Here is a 24204-nt window from a genome sequence, read left to right on the forward strand (position 1 = left end):
TACTGGAACAGATGCTGGTAACTATGGCTGGTCAGGAGACGTGGCACCTTGATCTCATGGCCACATGAGCCCTGTGGGGGCTGAACTGGAAGAGGAGGAGAAGGAGGGGGAAGAGGACATTGGAGCACAGGCAATGTGTAGCCAAATGGGTGTTTTTTCTACTCAGCTGACAGGAGAGGAGGAGCTGGAGCAGCCAGAGGAGCTACAGGGCGATGAGGAAGATGAGACAGAGGACCCGGACACACCGTGGCAGTATGCAGTGGAGATGGAGGCAGGGAGTCCCTCCGAGTCACTTGCAAAAATGGCACGATGCATGCTCACTTGCTTGCATCGTGACAGCCGGCTTGTCACCATTTGGCAGAGGGATGACTTCTGGTTCTCCACCTTGTTGAACCCTCGCTACCGGTCCCAAATGGGGGCCTTTTTTTACACCCACCGAGAGGGAGGACAAACTGAACTACTACAGAGAGATCCTATGTAGTCTGCGCCATTGTCCATCCTCTCGCAGGTCTGAACGTTCCACTGCCATGGCTGCTGGGGAGGGTTAGGGTGGCAGGAGCAGTACCAGCTCCATCAGCAGCCGCCTGAGTCTACTCGCTGATGAGTAGTTTTCTTTACTCGCATAGTGAAGAAACTACTCACTAGCAGCAGCAGCAGGTAGACCTGGAGCAGGACCTGAACCAGCAGGTGGTGGCATACTTGGACAGCACCCTGCCACCCAACATTAAAGATCCGCTGGACTACTGGGTAGCCAAACTGGATTTGGGGCCGCAACTAGTAGAGTTTGCCCTGGAAAAGCTGTCCTGCTCGGCCAGTAGTGTGGCATCAGAGTGTGTTTTTAGTGTGGCGGGGGCCATAGTTACCCAAAGGAGAACTCGCCTGTCCACCCAAAATGTGGAGAGACTGACCTTTTGTCAAGATAAATCAGGCATGGATCAGCCCGGATTTCCAACTACCAATTCCTGATGCATCAAACTAGAACATCCATGGTGCCACACCAACACTTTGAAAAAAGAGACCGGTTTCCTCTGGCTACCTGCCTCAGCTACTTCTCTGATGCTGCAACCCGCCTGATGCCACACATCTGATGCCAAGTGCTCCTTATTTTACCCACAATCATCAGTGGGTACTGGTATTGCCACGCACCGCCCCACTCTGTTACCCGGGTCACTTTGTGGTCTCCTGATGCAGCTGCTGCTGCCATCTCTAAACTGTGTCACCTTGCCACTCTGTGGTCTTCTGATGATGCCGCTACCTCCAAACTATGTCACCTTGCCACTCTGTGGTCTCCTCATGTTGCTGCCTTTTCCACACTATGTCACCTTGCCACTCTGTGGTATGCTCCTGATGCTGCTGCTACTGCCCTCTCCACACTATGTCACCTTGCCACTCTGTGGTATCCTCCTAATGCTGCTGCTACTGTCATCTCCACACTGTCGCCTTGCCACTCTGTGGCCTCCTCATGCTGCTGCCATTTCCACACTGTCACCTTGCCACTCTGTGGTCTCCTGATGCTGTTGCTAAAACCACAAAATATCACCTTGCCACTCCTCATGCTGATGCTACTGCCATCTCCACATTATGTCACCTTGCCACTCTGTGGTCTCCATATGCTGCTGCCACCTCCAAACTGTCACCTTGCCACTCTGTAGTCTCATCATGCTGCTGCCATCTCCACACTCTCACCATATGTTGCATGAGAAAGACCTGTGTGTCAAAACGTTGCTGTTTTTTTCCGGTGTGAATAAACACAAGGATTTGATTTAAGATTGAGAGTGCTGCGAGTTCCCTTTAGGTTTCTTTACATTTGTGGGGTCTCTGAGGCCGGGACCTAACGTCACGAGCACCGCCGCCATTACACGGACTAGTTGTTCCAGTAAGTGGTGCTGTCCTACTTCATTCTTTATGCACACTGTCACCTTGCCACTATGTGGTCTCCTGATGCTGCTGCTACTGCCATCTCCACACTATGTCACCTTTCCACTCTGTGGTCTCCTCATGCTGCTGCTGCTACTGACATCTCTACACTATGTCACCTTGCCACTCTGTCGTCTCCAGATGCTGCCGCCACTTTCAAACTATGTCACCTTGACACTCTGTGCTCTCCTCCTGATGCTGTTACTGGCGCCACCTCCAGACTCGGTCATTGTGCCATTCTGTTGCCTCCTCATGCTACTTCACCTCACCACTATGTCATAGGGCCACTCTGTGGACTTCTCATGCTGTTCCCACCCTCCCCACTTTATGACTGGGCCACTATTTTGTCTTTCAGCCTGGCTGACATAATGGTTTATTTGACCTTTCTTCTGATCTGTCAGAAGGAAGGAAAAATGAGATACACAACAGATCTTGTCTGTGTAGCAGCTGTAAGGCTGTATGGTCCCATCAGAATTGGCTTATGATTTGGTAGCCAAAAGTAGGAGTGGGTACAAAACACAGAAGACATGCAAATATTCAATTCGTGTCATCTCTGTTTTACATCCACTCCTGTTTTTTTTTTGGCATCAGCAATACTGATGGATTACTGACCAAATGCTGACCGAGTGAAGGCGGATGCCCCACAGACAGGATCCATTTTTTGTGGGTTTATTGTTCTGACGGATCAGAGGAAGGGCAAATTAATCAGTGACGTCAACACAAACTTACTGCTGACACCCTCTCCACTCTGTTAGGGGGCTCTACTTGTATATGCGTTTAATAGAACGGGTTCTGTAAACATCTATGTGGAATCAGCTGATGACGGTGTAAAAGGAGTGCGCTAATTCTTGGCACTAACATCGACCTGTAAGGCTGAGTTCATACTTGAGTTATTTGGTCAGTTTTGGCCCCGTGACTGCCCAAATAAGTGAAGTGTGCAGTGATTCTAAGAGCAACACCTGTCATCAACATGTCATACGGACTCACAGTATTATTTCACTACCACAGCAGACTCCCTATGCCTGTTACTGCAAGGCACAGTGTTCTACACCCTATAAAGGCTCTCTGAAGCCAGGAAATAGCTGTTTTTTTAATGTAATTTGCAGCGAATAAATTCGGATCAAAGCAATTTTTTTTCCCAAAAATTTGGTGAACCGGCCAAATCGAATTTTTTAAAAATTCGCTCATCTCTAAAAACAAATTTGAACAAACCATATTTTGACAGCCATAACTTATTTTATGTGTAAAACTTGATTAGATTTTTTCTAAATTGGAGTCATGGCTGCTTTAAAGAATAGAAGAGATTTAGCACAGAGACGATAGAGAGCTCCAGTGCCCTCATCTTAAATCTTGCCCATGGTGAAATGGCTATTGCGTTGTGTATTATAGGAATTCCAAGTGCTGGACTACAGAGGGAGAATTCACTTTTATCTTGAAAGTACAGGATCAGAAAGGAAAGAAATTACTTTTTTTTTAGTTTACCTCTTTGTACATAAAAGATTTATTCAAGAGTGCTGCTGGTTCCTTAGACTTGATGTGGTCTCTTGTGGAACTTTGAAAGGAAATTTCCCAGCAGTCCTGACCAGATTTGTAAATCGTACACTGCATACATATCTAAGCTTCTAAACAAGAAAACCTAGAAGGATTCTTTCAGCTTGATGTCAATAAAACTACTTCTTATAGGAAATTCAGAACTGTGATTCTAGATTGTGATATCGACGTGTGACACTGGAGACTTCTTTATTTTTATATTTGATGGTTAGTCTTTGAAATGGTGGATTTTACGCCAAATTTACAAAAATGTTATATAGTGTTAGTATGCTACATAATAAGATAAGACTACAGCTGAAAAAAATCTGTAAAATTTGAAATTTATAGATGTGAAAGAGATGACTGTCACTTCACACAATTCAATGTGATGAGGTCGCTGTGGTTGTAAATGGTCTATAGTCAACCTACTGCATTATCTTAAAGGGTTTTCATGGTTTTATACTAGTAAAACTTCAATGGGTTCCCCAGGAATTTAACATAGATGGCCTATCCTTATTATAGAAACGGAGAATACAAATGTGATCGCACTCTATATCCAGCATTCTGCCCTGCCTCCATGCTGGATGAGACATTGGTGTACATTTTGGCCAAAGCGTAATAAGCCACTCACCGCGTCAAGGTTGCCTCCATTTGAGTGGTCCCTATCACTAGTTCCTACCTGTTCATGGGCCATGACAGCCACACAAAATCCAGGGAATGCAGGTCAGCGTGCACGCCAAGCACACTCTGCTTTTAACCCCGTCCGGTGCCATTACAGCTTTCATCGGATCCAGGGATGCAAGTACCAACATGCACGCTGAGCCCACCATATACTTCTCCTGGAGCCAAATGGCCACTGCATAATCGCTGAGCAGCCTGACAAGAATGCTCACCAGTACATGTAACTGCCACTGTATAGTGCCCCGTCCCCTCAACCCCCTAGGCATCTCTGCAAGTGGAGGCAACCAGTCCTACTCCCATTCTAGTTCAGGTTGCTGGTGGCCATTTTAAATAATTCCAGGAGAAACCCTTTAATGTAGACTAATCCAGTAAAACTCAAGAAAAAAAAGTGCACGTGGCATCACATAATGGAAGCTAGAAGTCAGACCAAAATCCAAAAAAAGAGTGAACCTGGATCACACATCCACATGCTATGCTTTCATCTAAAAACTGCTTCTCGGCATAATTAACATGTTTTCTCAGCTTCATAAGTCGTATACAGGCTTCTATGTTGCATGCTATACATGAGGCATTAATATACATTTTGATCAAAAAGCATAAGCCCACTCACCACGACAAGGTTGCCTTCTCTAGTGAGAACCACCAGTGCCACAGCACCGCACCAGCAGACGGCGGGACCCAGCAGCCAAACAGCACCCCTGCTGCTTGGCAATGCCACACTGGCACTGGGCCTCACTAGCACAGCACCACAGTAACAAAGGTCACCACGCAGCACCGCACCATGTGAACAGTTGTCAAAGCTCACCTTATCATATCCTCTCAGGAACTTCAACTGAGAGCTGGTAGGAATTTGTGAACCCTTAGGAGACTGCATAAGGGTGTGGTGCTGTGCTGGTGGGTTGGTGGGGCCCAGTGCCAAGCAGCATTGCCAAGCAGCAGGGGTGCTGTTTGGCTGCTGGGTCGTGCTGTGGCGCTTGTGGTCACCGCACCAAATTTAGAGTAGCTTCCCACTCGAGGAGGCAACCTTGTCGTGGTGAGTGGGCTTTTTGATCAAAATGTATACTAATGCCTCATGTATAGCATGCAACATAGGGGCCTCTATACTATTTATGATGCAAAGAAGCGATGCTAATTATGCTGAGAAGCAGTTATTTAAAGCATAGCATGTTGATGTGTGATCCAGGTTCACTCTTTTTTTGATTCCAGACCAAAAGACCACCTAATTTGTTAATGAAATGAGTCGAATGACTAATTTAGGAATTATTTCCAGTAACATGACTTTGTGGTGGTTGTTTTACTGTGCACTGTAATAAATAAAGTTAATACAGAAGTTTAAAAAAAATTGCTGGAATATGAATTATTACATTGAAATGCAATAAGTTATTCAAAATGAGTAGTATTAATTTGTAATGATATATTGCATTCATTAAGCGGTGTCCCTTCCTATGTGCAGCTTTAACTAATTTACTTCCAGGATGTCCCATGCGTCATACCACACAGCAAACCAGACATTTAATTACTTAAATGGGGTTTTGCATGTTTAGGGGGAGGGGGTTTGGTATACCCTCCTGGGCAGACCTGCAAAGGGAAGCCTACTTACCTGCTTCTCAACATTGGCTCCCAGCTCCTGTCTGGCCACTGCTACTCTGCTCGGTTCCCAGCATGTAAACTTATGGTTTGAAGCCACTGAAGCCAATCACTGGCCCCAGTGGTGACGTACTTCCCTTGCCTTATGCCAAATGGTCACATGATGCAAGGGGAGCAGGTCATCACTGTGGCCAGGGATTGGCTACAGGGGCATCAAACTTGAAGTTTACATTCAGCGACCCAAGCAGAGCAATGTAAGCCGGAGAGTACAGGAGCCAATACCAGGAAGCAGGTAATAAGTAGGCTTTCCTTTCGTGTAGACCTAACTACTGTAAATGTGAACGGATTTCCTGGCCCAGATAATCGCATTGCCAGTATTTCTTAAAAGTAGAATTTGCTAGGAACATTTTAAGATGATTCTGTCTTCCATAAATCCATCACAAGACCACAGGACTGTATAAGCTCAGGGTACACCATTTATTGAACAGCGGATTCAGTTAGGAAACGTATCTTATGTACTGGGGTGGACATGATATAAGAATATTTATGACTGTGGTACAACAGATCCTTATCCATTGTTTCTCTTTCAGGGGGGGTGCGCTCAGACCTTCTATGGCCACCTTCACTCATGCAACTACGCCACGTTTAACATGAAGGTAAGTGACTGATGCAAGCGTTTATACCCAAAAGTTGGGTCATCTACACATTGGGACAGATTTACTAAAGGTATAGATGGCATAAACTTAGGCTGTCTATATATGCATCAAATGTATCACAGTGGCTCAGGCTGAATGATACATTTGGTACATGACTAGATGGTTTTCTTAAACTTTATAATAACTATTGGTTGGCTTATGTTGTGACATAATTATACACTAAAATTGTGGTGTAATTATAGGGCGAAAAGTTGCATATTGGGCCACACCCTTCCCGCTAAGCCACGCCGTTTCCCATTAGGCCCCCTTGGCAACCTAGACACAGTATATTTTTCTAAAATTTGATGCACCATATTGCATCAATTTCCAAGTTTTGGCGCAATTTAGGACAATGTCTAGGTGCCCTTACATTAGTGCTACAAATATGGGCTATTGTTACCCAAGTCTGAAGAAGACAGAGTCTAGGCAGCCTTTTCTTTTGTAAGGTAGCTGGCTGAAGCAGAAATCTTCTGCCATTGTTCTCTCTGTCATGTAGACAACGGAAAATATACCACATCCATTTTCTGTTACCAGTAGGATATATCCCCATTTTTTCACTGCCAGATTTCTACAAGTTTATTTTAAAGAGAACCTCTCACCAGTAAATTGTGAAGTGATCTTCAAGCAGCATATTATAGAGCAGGAGGAGCTGAGCAGATTGATATATCGTTTTGTGGGAAAAGATTCAGTATAAATTGTATTTCATTCTTTTAAATTCCTGCTCATTGTGAGCTTTAAAGGGGTTGTCCAAGTTATTATTATTGTTGACCTATCCGACACCTGACACCCCCGCCGATCAATTGGTTGAAGAGAAGGCTGCGCGTCGTGCCAGGGCTGCCATCTCTTCATTGTTTACCGGCTCATCATCACCACAGCAGCGGTCACCAGGTGTAATTTCAAGAAGCCATCCCATTCACTTCAATGGGACAGCTTGTTACCATTCTAGGGTATACTACAGAGCCGTCCCTTTGAAATTACACTGCTTACCACTGCTGTTGCGGCAGCAAGCAGGTAAACAATGATGAAAAGGCAGCGCTGGCACGATGCATGCCTTCTCTTCAACCAGCTGATCGGCGGGGGTCCAACAGCCTGAGGATCGGTCATCAATTAAAAATTACTTGGACAACCCTTTTTAAGTCAAGGAGGCGGTCCTGTCGGTGATCCACAGCTATCTCTGTATACACAGTCATAGAGAGAAGGCTGTCAATCACTGATAGGACCGCCTCCTGGACTTAAAAGACCAGAATGAGCAGGGATTTAAATGATCAATATACAAGTTATACTGAATCATTTCCCACAAAACTATAGATCAATCTATCTATCAGCTCCTCCTGCTCTATACCATGTCGCCTGCAGCTCAGAGTTCCAGAGAAGAAAGTTTACTACGGCGCTAAGGACCAGCCAGAATTTCAATCGGATCTTGGTTCAGGATTAGTTTAATTATTATTGCAGCAGTACAACACGTTTCGGGGATTTACTCCCCTTCATCAGGTAAAAAATAAGGTGGACATCTGCAGCTCAGACACCATGTTCGACAAGACAGGTTCCCTTCAAACACCTTCAGAAGGTTTTACAGCCTATAAAGTGCAGCAGAGGTGGGAGATTATGGGTTACTGTGCCAAAAATCTAATATTGTTTTTCAGTAGCCTCCAAAATCAGTATTTCTGTAAATTTAGTTTGGGTCTGACTAAACTAAATCAACCATTCTTTTTTATTCTGAACCAAAATCCATCTGACCTAAATCAAAAGTGCCCTGAAAAGCTGTGGATGACATTCTGGTTGTCTCTCTCTCTCTTTCTCTTTCTCTTTCTCTTCCTCTTTCTCTTCCTCTTTCTCTTCCTCTCTCTCTCTTTCTTTCTCTCTCTTTCTTTCTCTCTCTTTCTTTCTCTCTCTTTCTTTCTCTCTCTTTCTCTCTCTCTCTCTCTTTCTCTTTCTTTCTCTCTCTCTTTCTCTCTCTCTCTTTCTCCCTCTTTCTCTTTCTTTCTCTCTCTCTTTCTCTCTCTTTCTCTTTCTCTCTCTCTCTTTCTCTCTTTCTCTCTCTCTCTTTCTTTCTTTCTCTCTCTCTCTTTCTCTCTTTCTCTCTCTCTCTCTTTCTCTCTCTCTTCTCTCTCTCTTTCTCTTTCTCTTTCTTTCTCTCTCTCTTTCTCTCTCTTTCTCTTTCTTTCTCTCTCTTTCTCTCTCTTTCTCTTTCTCTCTCTCTCTCTTTCTCTCTTTCTCTCTCTCTCTCTCTTTCTCTCTCTCTCTTTCTCTCTTTCTCTCTCTCTTTCTCTCTCTCTTCTCTCTCTCTTTCTCTCTCTCTCTTTCTCTCTCTCTCTTTCTCTCTTTCTCTTTCTCTCTCTCTCTTTCTCCCTCTTTCTCTTTCTTTCTCTCTCTCTTTCTCTCTCTCTCTCTCTTTCTCTCTTTCTTTCTTTCTCTCTTTCTCTCTCTCTTTCTCTCTTTCTTTCTCTCTCTTTCTCTCTCTTTCTCTCTCTTTCTCTCTCTCTTTCTCTCTCTCTTTCTCTTTCTTTCTCTCTCTTTCTCTCTCTCTTTCTCTCTCTTTCTCTCACCTCTACTTTTTCTCTCTTTCTGTCACTCTTCCTCTGTTCTGTTCTCTTGAATCACCTAAAACGCTGATTTTATAGAATCCCAATTTTTCCAAAAAAATGGGAAAACTGGAAATGTAGAACTGTTCCAGTACTACTACTTGTTTATTGCAGTAGATCTGTAAAACCATTGTACAAGGTTATTTTGCGGTTGCTTTAATAATAGCATTTTACTTGTGATAATAATATATACTCAGGTTTCCCTGTAAAGAGCATCCAACACACAACCTGTATTTTGCTAACTGTTCAGGGTAAAGTAGTACTTCTATTACCACACTATGAAACCTGCTCTAACCATAGACTTCATATCACTTAAGTACTCATCAGAAATACAAAAGGACAGTGAATTTTCTGGATCTGTGTTATGCGGATCTTGGATAAGAGCCTCTGTTTGCAGCAGATCTGTGTGACGAAGCTGTTATTCTTAAACAAGAGTGTTACTGTTGATCTCCAACCATGTGTTTTAGAAATGGTGAGACATTTTCAGCTAGTAAATTAGTAAGAACAAAATGATGCCTGCATCTATTATTCCAGGCGATGAGGAAGGGGCTCAAGAATATATAATTACTGCCTTGCAAATTAATTCCACGCAGCAGGCAGCCAAGCTGGCTGAACCTTTAATATAAATATGTTCATTTTCAAATCATCGCAGCGGGTTCCTCTTTGGTGTGAAGATGTCTCTGCTGCATATTTCAATCATGTAAAGCTGTGGAGATCCCATGCTGGATATAACATGGCCGTCTTTTATACATCTGTTCTGTACAATGAAAAACTTCTGTAACAATCTGTGCGTTATCAAAGGTCTATGAAAATGATCTAAACCACTTAAAGCAAATTAAAGGGAAATGTCAAGGTTGGAACTGGTTGGAACTACTTGGGATAGTGAACTAGATGGAAAATTATGCAGCTAAGGGTACTTTCACACTTGCGGCAGAGTGATCCGGCAATCTGCATGCAAACGGACCGCATTTGTAGACTGATCCAGATGCGGATCCGTCTCACAAATGCATTGCAAGAACGGATCCGTCTGTCCGTTTATCATACAGACAAACGGATCAGTTTCTATTTTTTCTTCTTCACATTTTTAAAGGTCTGCGCATGCGCAGACTGAAAGGACAAATCTGGCATTGCAGTATTTTTATACTAATACATTCCTATGGGAAAAAAAGTGTTCTGTTTTTTTGGCCGGAGATAAAACCACAGCATGCTGCGGTATTATCTTCGTCCTGAACAGTCAAAAAGACTGAACTGAAGACATCCTGATACATCCTGAACGGATTGCTCTCCCTTCAGGATGCATGAGGATAAAATTGATCATTTCTTTTCCAGTATAGAGCCCCTAGGACTGAACTCTATGCCGGAAAATAAAAACGCTAGTGTGAAAGTACCCTTAGATACATTTCCTGCAAAGATATAGGTATTTTCTGATGTTATGTAGGTAACCGTTAATTATTTACAATTATAATGCCAAATTTTAATGTGTTTGCCATGGTCATTATGTCAAATGATTCTTTTTTGTTACTATTTAATTACCACAAGAAATTTCCTGTCTTATCCATCTGCCCCCGGTTATTAAAGGAGTAGTCCCTAGACCAGTGATGGCTAACCTTGGCACTCCAGCTGTGGTGAAACTACGACTCCCAGCATGCTCCATTTATTTCTACAGAGTTCTGAGAGCAGCCAAGCAAGGGGGGCATCTTGGGAGTTGTAGTTTTACCACAGCTGGAGTGCCAAGGTTAGCCATTGCTGCCCTAGACAAACACGTAACTTATCCCCATCCGCAGAATAAGGTCATGAGAACATGAGTGTTGTATTCCCCCATTTGAATTTAACAGCAGTTACACAAGGGCGCATTTGGTTTAGAGCCGGCTACACTTGTAGTGCAGAGTGTTACCCTAAGTTCACACTTGCGTGTTTTACAGCGCGTTCGAACGCGCTGTAAAACGCATAACCTATGCAAACCAATGCTTCCCTATGGGACTGGTTCACATTTTTGCGTTTTACAGCGCGTTCGAACGCGCTGAAAAACGCCCGACGCATAAACAAGTTCTTGAGCTTCTTTGGGGCGTTTTGTCGCGCGTTTGCGGCTATAGGACACTGCTGTCAATCACACAAACGCGCGTAATACGCGCGTTGACTATGGACAAAAACGTGCACAAAAACGCGCGACAAAGACTCACGTTAAACGCGCATATCAAATACGCTCAGGTCTGAACCCAGTGTTAAGGATCTCCCCAGTCTTCACCCTTAAAGAGCTATTCTGGGATTTCAATGTTGATAGCCTATATTTAGGATAGACCATACATATACCATATTTTCCAGGCTATAAGACGCACCAGACCATAAGACACACCTAGGTTTTAGATGGGGGAAAATAAAAATAAAAAAATATTTTGAACCTAAAGGTGTGCTAAAATATTTAATAGATCTGTGGAGGAGACACGGTTATTGGGGATCCGTGGAGAACACACTGTTATGGGGGATCTGTGGATGACACTGTTATTAGACCCTTAGTAATAGTCCAGTATGTAATTATGGTCCAGTGTGTATAATATATTCCTTGGTAATAGTCTAGTGTGTATCAAATGCCCAGTGCCCATTAGTAACAGTCCAGAATGTGACCAGTGGTCACTTGTATGGCCCTAGTCTGCAGGTACTTCTGTTGTTCCTGATGTTTTTGTTCCTAGGAATGTCCTCGTCGCTGCCCTTCTCCAGGGATCTAATGTACGGTACTTGCAGATTATGCCAGTTCTTGTGCATCATGACCTCCAGCTGCACAGCACATCCTCAAGCGTGTCCTCCTAATGGGCTGTGGAACCCTTTGTGGCTATATCTGTGCCGATAAGCGCCCGGGGGATAATGAGTTGATAGGCTAGGAGGAAGTCAGTGCCTCCAGGGTTATATTCCTGGGGTGGCAGCAGGGTGAACCTCTTTGGGCAGGACTGCTCCGGCAGCGATCCACACTTTTAGAATCCAAGAGAAAAGCCTAGAGACAGCATCCGAGTCTTGTCATATACCCGGAGCATCTCTCCACTGCTCCTCACCATTGTCATCTATGTGCCCTCCCCAGAGCTGTTCTACTCCTGGTACTCCCGACACTGGCTCCCCACGCTCAGCCACAACACCAACCAGCAGGTCAGCCGCCACTATTTATGGTTCTCCTGTTCTCTTGCCCTCAGTCTCACAAGGCAGGCCTGACATACTCTCCCAGTCCTTTTGTCTCTGTCTCGGACCGGGAGAGGCTATTTCTTATGGTCCTGGCCCTCCTCTCATGTCTATTTACTTATCCTTCAGAACCATGTCATGTCCCCAGTCCCTCACCTCCTCACATACAACCACAACTACTTAGGTCACAAACGCTGCAGCTCTTTAAGTGCTGCACACTATAAGATGCACGGACATTTTGGCCCCGTTTTCTTGGGTAAAAAAGTGTCTTATAGTGTGGAAAATACACTCACTATTACAAAACTGCAACACCCAGAACTTTCACTATTAAATGTGTTGTGTGTAGGAGTATAGAGCAAAGTGAACAATTAAGAGGCTGCAGGGCTTAAGTGAGGTCTGCGGCCTCTTCAAACAGCTCATTGTGGGAACAGGGAGAGTCAAACTACTGCCGATCTGATATTGATGGCATATCCTACTTGTTAACCCACACAAAGAGCTATGCATGTTTCCAGTTGGGTTCCCAGGCTGTGGTTCGCAGAATAGTCAGTGATTGAACTTGTAACAATATCCGCAACACAGTCGGGTTGTAAATTAATTAGCAGTCCAGATACAGCAACTGTAGTCAGGAGACGGGCCAGACATGAGCATATTTCAGCAAAAAGTCTGAGGTCAGGATCAGAAAGCAGAAAGTCAACTAGCACAGGAACACTAGCCAAGCAAAGGATATACCTTAATCCTCAGCTGACGTGCACCCTTTAAAAAAAGGGCACACCTTGCCTGAAGTCTCTTTAAAAAAAAAAGGCTGCCAGGAGCAGCATTATCTGCTGTTCCCCTTATCTGGCTGTTTCCCTGGCAACCCGAAGCCGGGGCCCCTAAAAGAGATGTGCCGCTAGAGCCAAGAGAGGTGAGTAACATAAATCCAGCAAAGACTTTAAGTCCCAAAGGATGAATTCACACATGGCAGATGAGCCAAAACAACCCTTTTCAGATGAATGGAACTGAAGCCTTGGATCAGTGTAGAATCCTCCCATGAGAGTGTGCAGCCAGCCAGTAGCGCAGGGGCAACACGTGAGGTCCATGGTGGACCGATGAGGGGCCAAATAATAACACACAGTTCATCAGTTTACTCACGGTTAGCAGAAAGCCTCCCTGGGCTGGCAGCACTGTGTTGAGGTGGACAGCACAAAATCCTCCGGGGCACTCTCTGTGGTAGGGAAGCATCAGCCAAGATGGTGGTTGAGGTGCCCTTGATGTTAGGGGTGCTTAGGGTGCTTGTTGAGGCTGAGTCCCTTGATGTTTTTTGTCGTGACGCCAGTACCGTTAATAGTGGTACAACCATTAGTGGTAATAATGAGGTAGACAGTGGTAAGATGCAACTCACAACTTTTACTTTTGCTGACTTTGGTTGCAGCAGTACAAAAATGCAGTCTCTTGATATTACAGAGTTGATTCTGCAAATCCACAGTTTCTAGGCTTTTCAGGTTTGACTTTGGAGCTGTGGGTAAGGTGTACCTTGTTCCTATTGATGTGCTGGATCCTATTCCTTGTTCTTTCCCTACAAGCTGAACATTTGGACAGGAAAACTCAACTGTCTCTCAGAAGTATGGTGTGGCTGCCAGAAGCTATAAATCCTCCACCATGCAAAGGTGTCTGTGGCCCTAAATAATGGCTCTTATCACTGATGATTCTTTAGGAAGCTTGTTTCTATTCCAGGCAGGCAAACTCTTCTCCTACTGGTCTATAGTCCGGCCACAGAAGGAAAACACTCTTCTGCGCCTCACATCTTAGTATCACCTCCTAGCGAAGTTGCTTCCACTCACTAATCTGTGTCATGGAGTCCTTCACACTACATTCTCTCCCACTAATCTGATCTGACCTCCTCAGATCTGCTCTCATCTCTGACTACATTTTTAATCAACCTGGTCTGAACTGACTAAACTAGGCCTGAACTAGGTATTTATAAGACCTGAACTTTATCCCCATCTAGTGGTGGGATGTATAAATTACACCTAATCTGCCTGGTAACAGGGATTTTGCAGATATATTAATACAAAATCATACAATACCGCACAATACATTAAGACCAAAAAGTGCTTTTAAGCAGTGCCCACACACACGTAGTGGGACGCTGCAAGTGCTGCCTGCCAAAATTACTTAAAGGGGTTTACCCATGAGCGAAGTATTGGAAAATTCGATTAGGCTGCTTCACCGAATTTTACAAAAAAATTCACTTTGTGAGGAACTACTTGATCACAAAGCGCTTTTCTTTGTAAGTTGTGGATACCTCTCATATGCCGCGTTCATAGCTGATCGTGGAATCTGATATCAATATTACCCTCATCCATTTGATAGCAAAGATCCAACCGCCGCCATCTTCATTGATGATCTAGCGTGAAATATTGCACGACCCATGGTGACGTCATCATGTCGGCCAGCATGGTGACATCATAGGTCAGCGTACACAAGATTTCGCACGTGATCTTCCATCAAGATGGCGGCGGCCGGCTTTTTGCGCTCAAATGGATGAGGTAAGTATGATTTATTTATTTTTTATTAGTTTATCGCCATTCAGGTAAAATAGATTCGCTACCATGAAACAAAAGGAAATTCGGCTTCGCAGCAAATCGCATTTTCCCTGAAATTCGGATTGAATTCCACTTCGTCAGGTTCGATTTGCTCAACATTACTCGTTATTAAAGAAAAAATATGAAAATCAAGCATCATATAGTACATGACAATACCTTTCTAACAAAGCTATAACCAGCCCTGTATCTCACATGGGTCCAGAGATCTTCCCATTTATTGCTCCACTTGCTGTGCTAGATTTATTTCAAGCTGGCAGCTCAGGGGGCAGGTCCTTTCTGCTGCATCTCATGGCAGTTAAAGGATGGAAATGAACATGTGTGTCCACCAGATAAAGAGCAAACAGCAGGTGGCGCTATGCATATAGATTTTATTGAATAACTAAGTGGCTATACTAAATGTTTAATTACATGCAGTTACAAAACCATTCAGATCCAGGTGCTGGTTTGAAGACTGTAAAATATTTTTCATGGGACAACCCTTTTAAAGGGGACGTATTACCACAAATGCAGTACAATCCGCAGGCATCATGTTATAGAGCAGGAAGAGCTGAGCATACTGATACATATTTTTGTTGGAAAAGATTCAGTAAAACTTGTAATTTCTATATTTTAAACCTCTTCTTTTTCTGACTTCAGAGGTTTAAATATATATCGACAATTTTCACCCTATAAGACGCACCTAGGTTTCAGAGGAAGACAATAAGAAAAAAATATTTTTCATTACACCTCAGATCAGACTAGCAATCAGACCCCCATTGTTAATCAGACCACAGTCACAGACCCAGTCAGATCCCCAATGTTACTAAGACCCTCAATCAGACCTTAGATCAGACCCCCAATGCTAGTAAGACTCCAATAAGACCTCAAATCAGACCCACAATCAGAACTCGGCTCAGACCCCAATGTTAATGACCCCAATCAGACCTCAGATAAGAGCCCCAATATAAATGCTGACGATTCAGATGATACCCCCATGCCTCATATCAGCCCCCAGCCTCAGATCACATAAAATAAAAATCCACATACCTTTCCAACTCCGGGTGCCGCTGCGCCTAACCTCGCATTCTCTCTTCTTCCTTACATCATGTACATCTTCCTGCCGTCGGCTGTGCTGTCACCCATCTCTCATGCTGTGCGCAGCCGCAGCACAGCCGACAGCTGAGGAGCAGGAAGCAGTGAGTATGGAACCAGGGAGCACTGCGTTCACCGCTTCCTGATCCTCCAGTACTAATGAGCGCTTCCATAATGAAAGCGCTCATTAGTATTCGCCCCGTAAGACTCAGGGACATTTTCCTCCCACTGTGTGCGAAAAAAAGTGTGTCTTATGGGGTGAAAAATACGGTAACATTTTACAGAATCTTCTTGTACAAAACTATATATCAATCTGCTCAGCTCCTTCTGCTCTATAAGATGTTGCTTACAGCTTCTATTTAAAGGGTACAGTGACAAGTCATCTAGGATGTCACAAAACAGACAAAAGAATATAGAAAAACTACACTACTGCATGCATATGCGAACATACTTTTATAAGACTAAACAAGAGATATTTGAGCCGTTTTACACTTTTCACCCATCATATCCATTACTATGGCACTCTACTGCTATGCTATGTATGCCAAGGCTATCTTTTGATTGTGTCTTTTTGTTGTGTTTTTATTTTTATTACATTTTGTAGCATGTCATTGGAGCCACCATTATATCTGAAGGTTTCAGTGACTTTTAGACTGCTATATCTAGAAATCAACTTTTTTTTATTTTTATTAATCTGTAACAAAAGGAATTAATACTGCGGTGGTAAAGATAGCGAACTAGTCACACAGGAAAGCTGGAGAAGATGTGATCTGTAGAATATGAACTGGTTTCCACTGACCTACAAATTGGATTTGCCTGGAGATGAAGACAGTTATTTTTTTACCTTGTACCTACACTCATTATTGCAATAAAACATGTTCTGTAGACAGTTTTGCGTGTTTTCAGCATTAAAAAAATTCACCTTGTTCCTATGGGTCTGGAAGGATATAATGAAAAGTAGTTAATTTGCTACCAGTTTTCCTTCTAGTATCAAAATAAGACAAAAATGTAACATCTTGGGAAATGTTTTACACAGAGCTTTTATTATTATTTTTTGCCATGAAAAGGGCCTCTTTCTCCAAGGAGAAATAGTACCCCCCAAATCCGTGTCAAAAAATGCCTAACATTCACTGCCAATTGATTGTAATGGGAATCTGCGCCATAGTTCATAACACAGATTTCGCAGTGCACAGATGTGGAATCCATGTTGATAAGAAAAAAAGAAATGAGCATGTTCATTCTTGACACCGTTTCGTAAGAAGACTGTGACCAGCTGCCTTTTGTGAATTAGCTCCATTGAATGGAACCAAATTCGGGGGCAGCATGTAAACTGAAAATCTAGCGTTTGAGGGACAGCCTCAGATTTCTGTCATAGATTCTGTGCCAATGTGTATTTTTTTGCTATGTGAACATAACCTAAGCATTCCCTAGATAGTAATATGTAGAGGGTACGGTCGCACTGCTGTAGGTGTGGGATTTCATTTGGTGCTGCACTGATCGAATGTGAGTAGTGGTGGTGCTCAGCATGAAAAACAAGTAGTATTTGCAACAAAGGAGAGAAAAGAAAAAAGAATGCGTCACTCACCAAAAAATACTCTTTGCAGCTTTATTTACATAAAAAGGTCAGCGTCATTGGCATGCATGGGATAGGCATAAGGCCATCCTTCATATAAGATAGGGCCAGGGGCTATCCATAGTATTTAGTATATTGGGCAGACTAGATGGGCCAAATGGTTCTTATCTGCCGACACATTCTATGTTTCTATGTTTCTATGTCATACGGACAAAACACAGCTAGAGGCCTTCTAGCTGTGTTTTGCCCGTATAACGCTGACCTTTTTATGTGAATAAAGCTGCAAAGAGTATTTTTTGGTGAGTGCCACATCCTTTTTTTCTTTTCTCTCCTTTGTTGCATTCCCTAGATAGTGTTACATCTGGAGAGTTGTCAAAAGCATTTATCGCTGACCCTCCTTGGAATGTTATATGTGAGAAGTGGGCAAGACAGACCAGGCCCACCAGTTGACACACCAGGGTTACATTCATTGGGCTGCTGCTCTTATACCATTTTTGCATCATGATTCGTGAATACAATTTTCTGGTCACCAGAAAATCCTCCCTGGCATGCAAACTCTTTTTTGTGCCTTTGGTGAGCTTCTACCTGGTGCCAATACTACTTTCTCCTCCTGTAAATAAAGCTACATAAAGCAAGCTGCTCGCATAGTGCTTCCTGCCAACAGAGGGCCCAACGGTGGTGCTCAGTAGCTTAAGGTGGGAAGGCCGATAGGGGTTCTGAGTGAGTCCTGTTGGGAATAATGGAGGTGATTAAGGACCTCCTGCTTCTATCACTAGTGGAAGTGGTGGACTTCTGTGAAGATTGGAGAAGGTAGTCTGCTGTGTCGTGGTGCAACAGTAACTTCTCCACCTGGTTCTTTGGACTCAGCCCTATAGTGTGGGCTTTTACAGATAACAGATGAACATGCATGTATACCAGGAAAATGTCAGTGTGCTGTGTATTGTTTTTGTTTTTTTGTTTCTTTTTAGTGTAGACTGGCAGAAGAATATTCAGTTTTCAACATTGATCCACTTGGTGCAATGGGCTTTCCAGGATGACTATGGTTTTGACAGATATCCTCATGTAGTTCCTTATCTCATGTACATCTTCCTATCTTACCATACGCTCAGATCAGCAGTAGTATAGATCAGCCTCCTGCAAAGCCTTGCCAGCAGGAAATGGCAGACGGCTCCTCTTCTTGCCCACTGGGCTGTACCACGCTCCCTCTGCTTTCTGCCTTGAGAGATCCATATACGGGCCGTGACATCACAGGATATCTCTGAAGGGTCTGTTTAATGGAGGCCAGTGACAGATGTCATACAGAGGCATCTATCACCCATAGGTTATTATAGCCTCCGTTAAACTGATCTTTTAAAAAATAATAATAATTATAGGACACTGCAGAATGAAATTGTGCAGTCAACTACTCTATCCCATGCTGTTTTTTTTTTTTTTTGCAGTATACTGACAGATACCAGCCAGACAAAGGGCAAAAGGGTACTCTTCTGTCCCCCGTCTGACTAATGAAAACCTATGAGCATGTTTAGCGTGTTCGTCTGTAGGGCTCCTGACATACATGCTGAAAGTAGAGGAAAAACGTAATGTGAATCCACCCTGTTAAACTCCCCCACCCAAAAAAGAAAAAACACACACCCAGATCTGTTTCTACGCAAACACTGACAGACATGATAAGACACACCTTCAGGTAGTAATACTGTACCTTGTATGGTTTGCTCGACTACTATTCACTTGTTAAATACCTGGGCAGTAACTGAAAGCCAGGTCACATGATACTTGTGAGAGTCACATGACTAACGCCATGTTCAGTCCTATCCAGATCCCCTACTGATGCATTTTACAGAACTAAAATGGGCCAACCCTTTTTTTTTTTAGGAGGCGGATACTGTATGGATTTAATAAAGGTCTGTTAGCAAAATTTTAAATTGATGTAGATATGAAAATTGCTCAATGTCTTATTGTCTAAATACATAAATGTAATGATCAAAACCGGAATACCACTTTAAGAAAGAGCTGCATGGACACGGCCATGTAATCACAGCCCAGAACAGAATAACGGTAAAAGAAATACATTACAAAATAACAGCTACCTTCATAAATGATTATTTTACAAGATGTTGATGCAATCCAGAAAATCCCTTTGATCTTAATGATCACTGTTAAATCTGTTAATGATTTGACAGTGATCATTTTTCTAAATACATTTTATTACCCAATTCCCACCCTTTTTGAGAAAATAGTCCCCTCTTACCTGATGTTGTCTTTCGTTTCCCCTGGTTACGGCCACCTCTCGCCTGTCGAATCCCGCCAGGCCGCGTTTGCGCAGAAGACTGAAGATTCTCTCCCGGCCGGGCCGTGCAATGCCCTGAACGCGCACGCCGCCGCGCATGCGCAATGATGACTTCTTCCTGGCCAGTATAGTACAGAGCCGCGAACGCGCACGCCGGCTCTGTACTATACAGGGCAGGAATAAGTCACCATGGCACATGCGCGGCGTGCGTGTGCGCGTTCAGGACATTGCGCGGCCCGGCCGGGAGAAAAACGTCAGTCTTCTGCGCAAGCGCGGCCTGGCTTGGAGAAGACGTCACTCAAGCCCAGCCGAATCCAGGAAGTGGACGTCGCGCTGGACGAAGGAAAGTATTAAAACTGAAGATGGGAATACCCCTTTAAGTATTGCTTTAGTACATAACCCACCCCATACGTCTCTTCTTTAGGGCATATAAAAAACTTTCATAGCAAACAGGCACACGGCATGAACGAAAATCACATTTCCAGTTATAAGAGCTAAAATTTTGTTAGGGTCCATTCACATGTCCGTAGAATGGGTCCACATCCGTTTCACAAATTGCCGAACGGGTGCAGACCCGTTAATTCCTTATGGGGCAGGAATGGATGCGGACAGTACACAGTGTGCTGTATGCATCCGCATTTACGGAGCGCGCCCCCGATCTTTCGGTCCGCGGCTCCGGGAAAAAAATAGAACATGTCCTATTCTTGTTCACAATTGCAGACAAGAATAGGCAGTTCTATGGGGGTGCCGGCCGGGTGTATTGCGGATCCGCAATACACTACGGACGTGTGAATGGACCCTGAATCAGACTACACTGAAGACCAAAATAATATGTGGGCACAGCTTATTTAATAGGCTATGCTTCTGAAAAGATAACCGTTTGTTTTAAAGTGATCTAATACAGTGGGTGGTTATATATCAGACCCCTTCAATGTTGGCAAGATGGGATTTTGAAATGACCAGTGGATCACCCTGAGAAGCCATTGAATCTTCACTTCTCCAATATAATCAAATCATCAGAATAACTTGAAGCCTCTACACCGATGCAGACGCGAGAGCACTCTCCATTATGTCTCTTATAATGGCAACTTCACCGCCATAAACACTGAATATTATTCAAACCTTTTTATTGTTGTATGGCCTTTCCATAATGATATCCAAACATACTGTGATTATTTGGCTTACCAATGTGCCACTAGGGATATTATTTTATATGCTGTTATTCCAGTTAAGAGCTTCATTGCAGAAAGCAAAGTGAAACAATGATTTATTCATTATAGCCTTCATATCCAGCGAAACACTTCAGTATTGAGGTGCACACACACTCGACATTATCTGTCACTAAGCAAAGAAATAACCACATCACGTTTCAGGATTTTTCAATAAGTCATAATCTGAAATAATTTTAGATATGGAGACCATTTTAGATATGGAGAGTATTGTATCATCAAAAGCTAGAAGTGTAGGACTTTTTTGTCATTATTTTAGTTACATTGGTTTTTATAAAGTAAACCGGTATATATGACTTATTATATTCTCATCACCTTCAACCTTATTTTAAACACTTTATTCTCAGTTTATTTTTTTTACATAATGTGTTAATGGGAAGAAGAGCACCAAGTCAGTGTTACATTGGATAGGTGGAGCCACAAATGGTGGAGACTGGGTCCTTATGGTTAATGGTCAGTAGACCATCCAATAGACTGGGCATTTATCCAGTGATCTCAAAATACAATAGAAGCAATACATTAACAAAACAATGAGACAGTCCTATATTGGCTATAATGACAGCCAGTTTGGTTGTATACAATAGTTCTATTGTCATTCGTTGGGTCTCTTTTCTGTGCTGAATCCACAAGAATAATTAAAGGGTTGTGTAGTGCAAGGATATTGATGACCTCTCCTCAGAATTGGTCATCAATATCAGATTGGCTGGGGTCTTACTTTCAAGAGAGACCCCAACCAAGGCCTCTCAGGGAGCCACACAAAGTTTCTTTTCTTAGCTCTGTTAAAGGGTAGTTACCCAGAAAGAGCTGGATTCCTAGTATGAGACAGTTGTTTTCCTTTCCCTTTGGAAAGGAGACTAGGTTGCATGTTTCTTTTCCAGAGAAGCTTTATCTTTGCACTACACAACCCTATAATTATTCTTGTGGATTCAGCACAGAAAAGAGACAATGAATGACAATTGAGCTAATCCTCATGCACATCTATGGTGTGTATATATATGTATATATATACTGTATATATATATATATATTGTGACTAGGGTTGAGCGAACCCGAACTGAAAAGTTCGGGTTCGTACCGAACTTTAGGATTTTTGGACCCCGGACCCGAGCCCGAACATTTCAGTAAAAGTTCGGGTTCGGTGTTCGGCGCTTTCTTGGCGCTTTTTGAAAGGCTGCAGAGCAGCCAATCAACAAGCAGTTAACTGTCTGACCTTAGAAGCCATCACAGCCATGCCTACTAATGGCATGGCTGTGATTGGCCAGTGTAGCATGTGACCCAGGCTCTATATAAGCTGGAGTCACGTAGCGCTGCACGTCACTCTGCTGTGCTTAGTGTAGGGAGAGGATGCTGCTGGTGATTTCAGGGAGAGAATAGGAGAGAGTCTTTGCTCAAAATCTGAATCTAACTCAGCGATCTACATACATTGTGTTTTGTGGGTGCAGGGCAAAATTTTTGTATCCTGCCCTGAGCCCAGTGACCGAAAAAAAATATAACTTTAATAAGTCAGTTAGGTGGGCGGCGGCAGCCATTTTATGCAAGCTCAGTGCACTAGCACTGCATCTGAGCTTTTGGGACATTGAAAATCCCAATTTTTTGGGCAATTTACAACATCTGGTGCATTTGCAGGCTTAGTCAGTGTGCAATTTAAGCTAGCAATACAGCGATCATTTTCTGGGGTTTTAAAAACACACTTTTTTGCCAAAAAACACTATTTTCCTGATCTGCAAGTGTTAAATTCAAGTTTAATATATACAGCTTTCATATTCTGTTACCAAAAAAACACTTTTTTGGCAATATACAACATCTGGATTAGTCAGTGTGCAATTTAAGCTAGAAATACAGCCATCATTTTCTGGGTTTTTAAAAACACACTTTTATGACAAAAAACACTATTTTCCTGATCTGCAATTGTTAAATTCAAGTTTAATATATACAGATTTCATATTCTGTTACCAAAAAAAAACACTTTTTTGGCAATATACAATATCTGGATTAGTCAGTGTGCAATTTAAGCTAGAAATACAGCCATCATTTTCTGGGGTTTTTGCCAAAAACAACTATTTTCAGGCCTTGCAGCATCAGCACGTGTGAAATTACAGGGTTATATACTGCTGTCAAATTCAGTTATTAAACAAACGGGCAAAAATAATTTAGTTGGCAGCCTTTGCTGCAGATGACATTGTGAGATACACCCTTTATACATTTGGGTTATATTCAGATATTTGAAATACCGCCATTTGATGCTCAAATCTTTAATTGGGGCCTACTGTGGGTCAAGCCGTGTAAGATACACCCTGTATATACAGGGCTTATATTCTTTTTTTAATAAAACACCCTTTTTGGGGTAAAATACACAATATTTCAGGCCTTGCAGCATCTTGACGTTTGAAATTCCTTGGTTATATACTGCTGCCATATTGAGTTATTAAACAAACACCTGTTTGGGCCAAAAATGTTTATTTGGCAGCCTTTGCTGCATATGTCATTGTGAGATACACCCTTTATACATTTGGGTTATATTCAGATATTTGAAATACCGCCATTTGGTGCACAAATCTTTAATTGAGGCCTACTATGGGTCAGGCTGTGTGTGATACACCCTTTAAATACAGGGGTTTGATTCAGGTTTTTGAAATACAGCCATTTTGGGCAAAGAAATCTTTAATTGAGGCCTACTCTGTTTCAGGCCATGTGAGATACACCCTGTATATGCAGGGCTTATATTCTTTCATTAATAAAACACCCTTTTTGGGGCAAAATACACAATATTTCAGGCCTTGCAGCATCTTGACGTTTGAAATTCCAGGGTTATATACTGCTGCCATATTCAGTTATTAAACACACACCTGTTTGGGCCAAAAAAAGTTTATTTGGCAGCCTTTGCTGCATATGTCATTGTGAGATACACCCTTAATACATTTGGGTTAGATTCAGATATTTGAAATACCGCCATTTGGTGCACAAATCTTCAATTCAGGCCTACTGTGGGTCAGGCCGTGTGAGATACACCCTTTAAATACAGGGGTTTGATTCAGGTATTTGAAATACAGTCATTTTGGGCAAACAAATCTTTAATTGAGGCCTACTCTGGGTCAGGCCATGTGAGATACACCCTTTAAATACAGGGGTTTGATTCAGGTATTTGAAATACAGCCATTTTGGGCAAACAAATCTTTAATTGAGGCCTACTCTGGGTCTGGCCGTGTGAGATGCACCCTTTACATACTGTCGTTATATTCTACTATTAATTAAACACCCATTTAGGGCAAGATCCTAAATTCGATAAATATGAGGAGAGAGTC

General features: G+C 42.8%; 1 protein-coding gene across 1 annotated transcript in view; it reads left to right on the plus strand.

Moving 5' to 3' along the window:
• Positions 1–24204, plus strand: part of SPAG16 (sperm associated antigen 16) — a 1151519-nt gene that overhangs the window by 733840 nt on the left and 393475 nt on the right. Inside the window, exon 14 of the mRNA XM_040440778.1 lies at positions 6306–6371. Coding sequence (XP_040296712.1) covers positions 6306–6371 — 66 coding nt within the window. The remainder of the gene's footprint in view (positions 1–6305; positions 6372–24204) is intronic.

Source organism: Bufo bufo, chromosome 7 (genome assembly GCF_905171765.1).
Source record: "Bufo bufo chromosome 7, aBufBuf1.1, whole genome shotgun sequence".
NCBI lineage: Eukaryota > Metazoa > Chordata > Amphibia > Anura > Bufonidae > Bufo > Bufo bufo.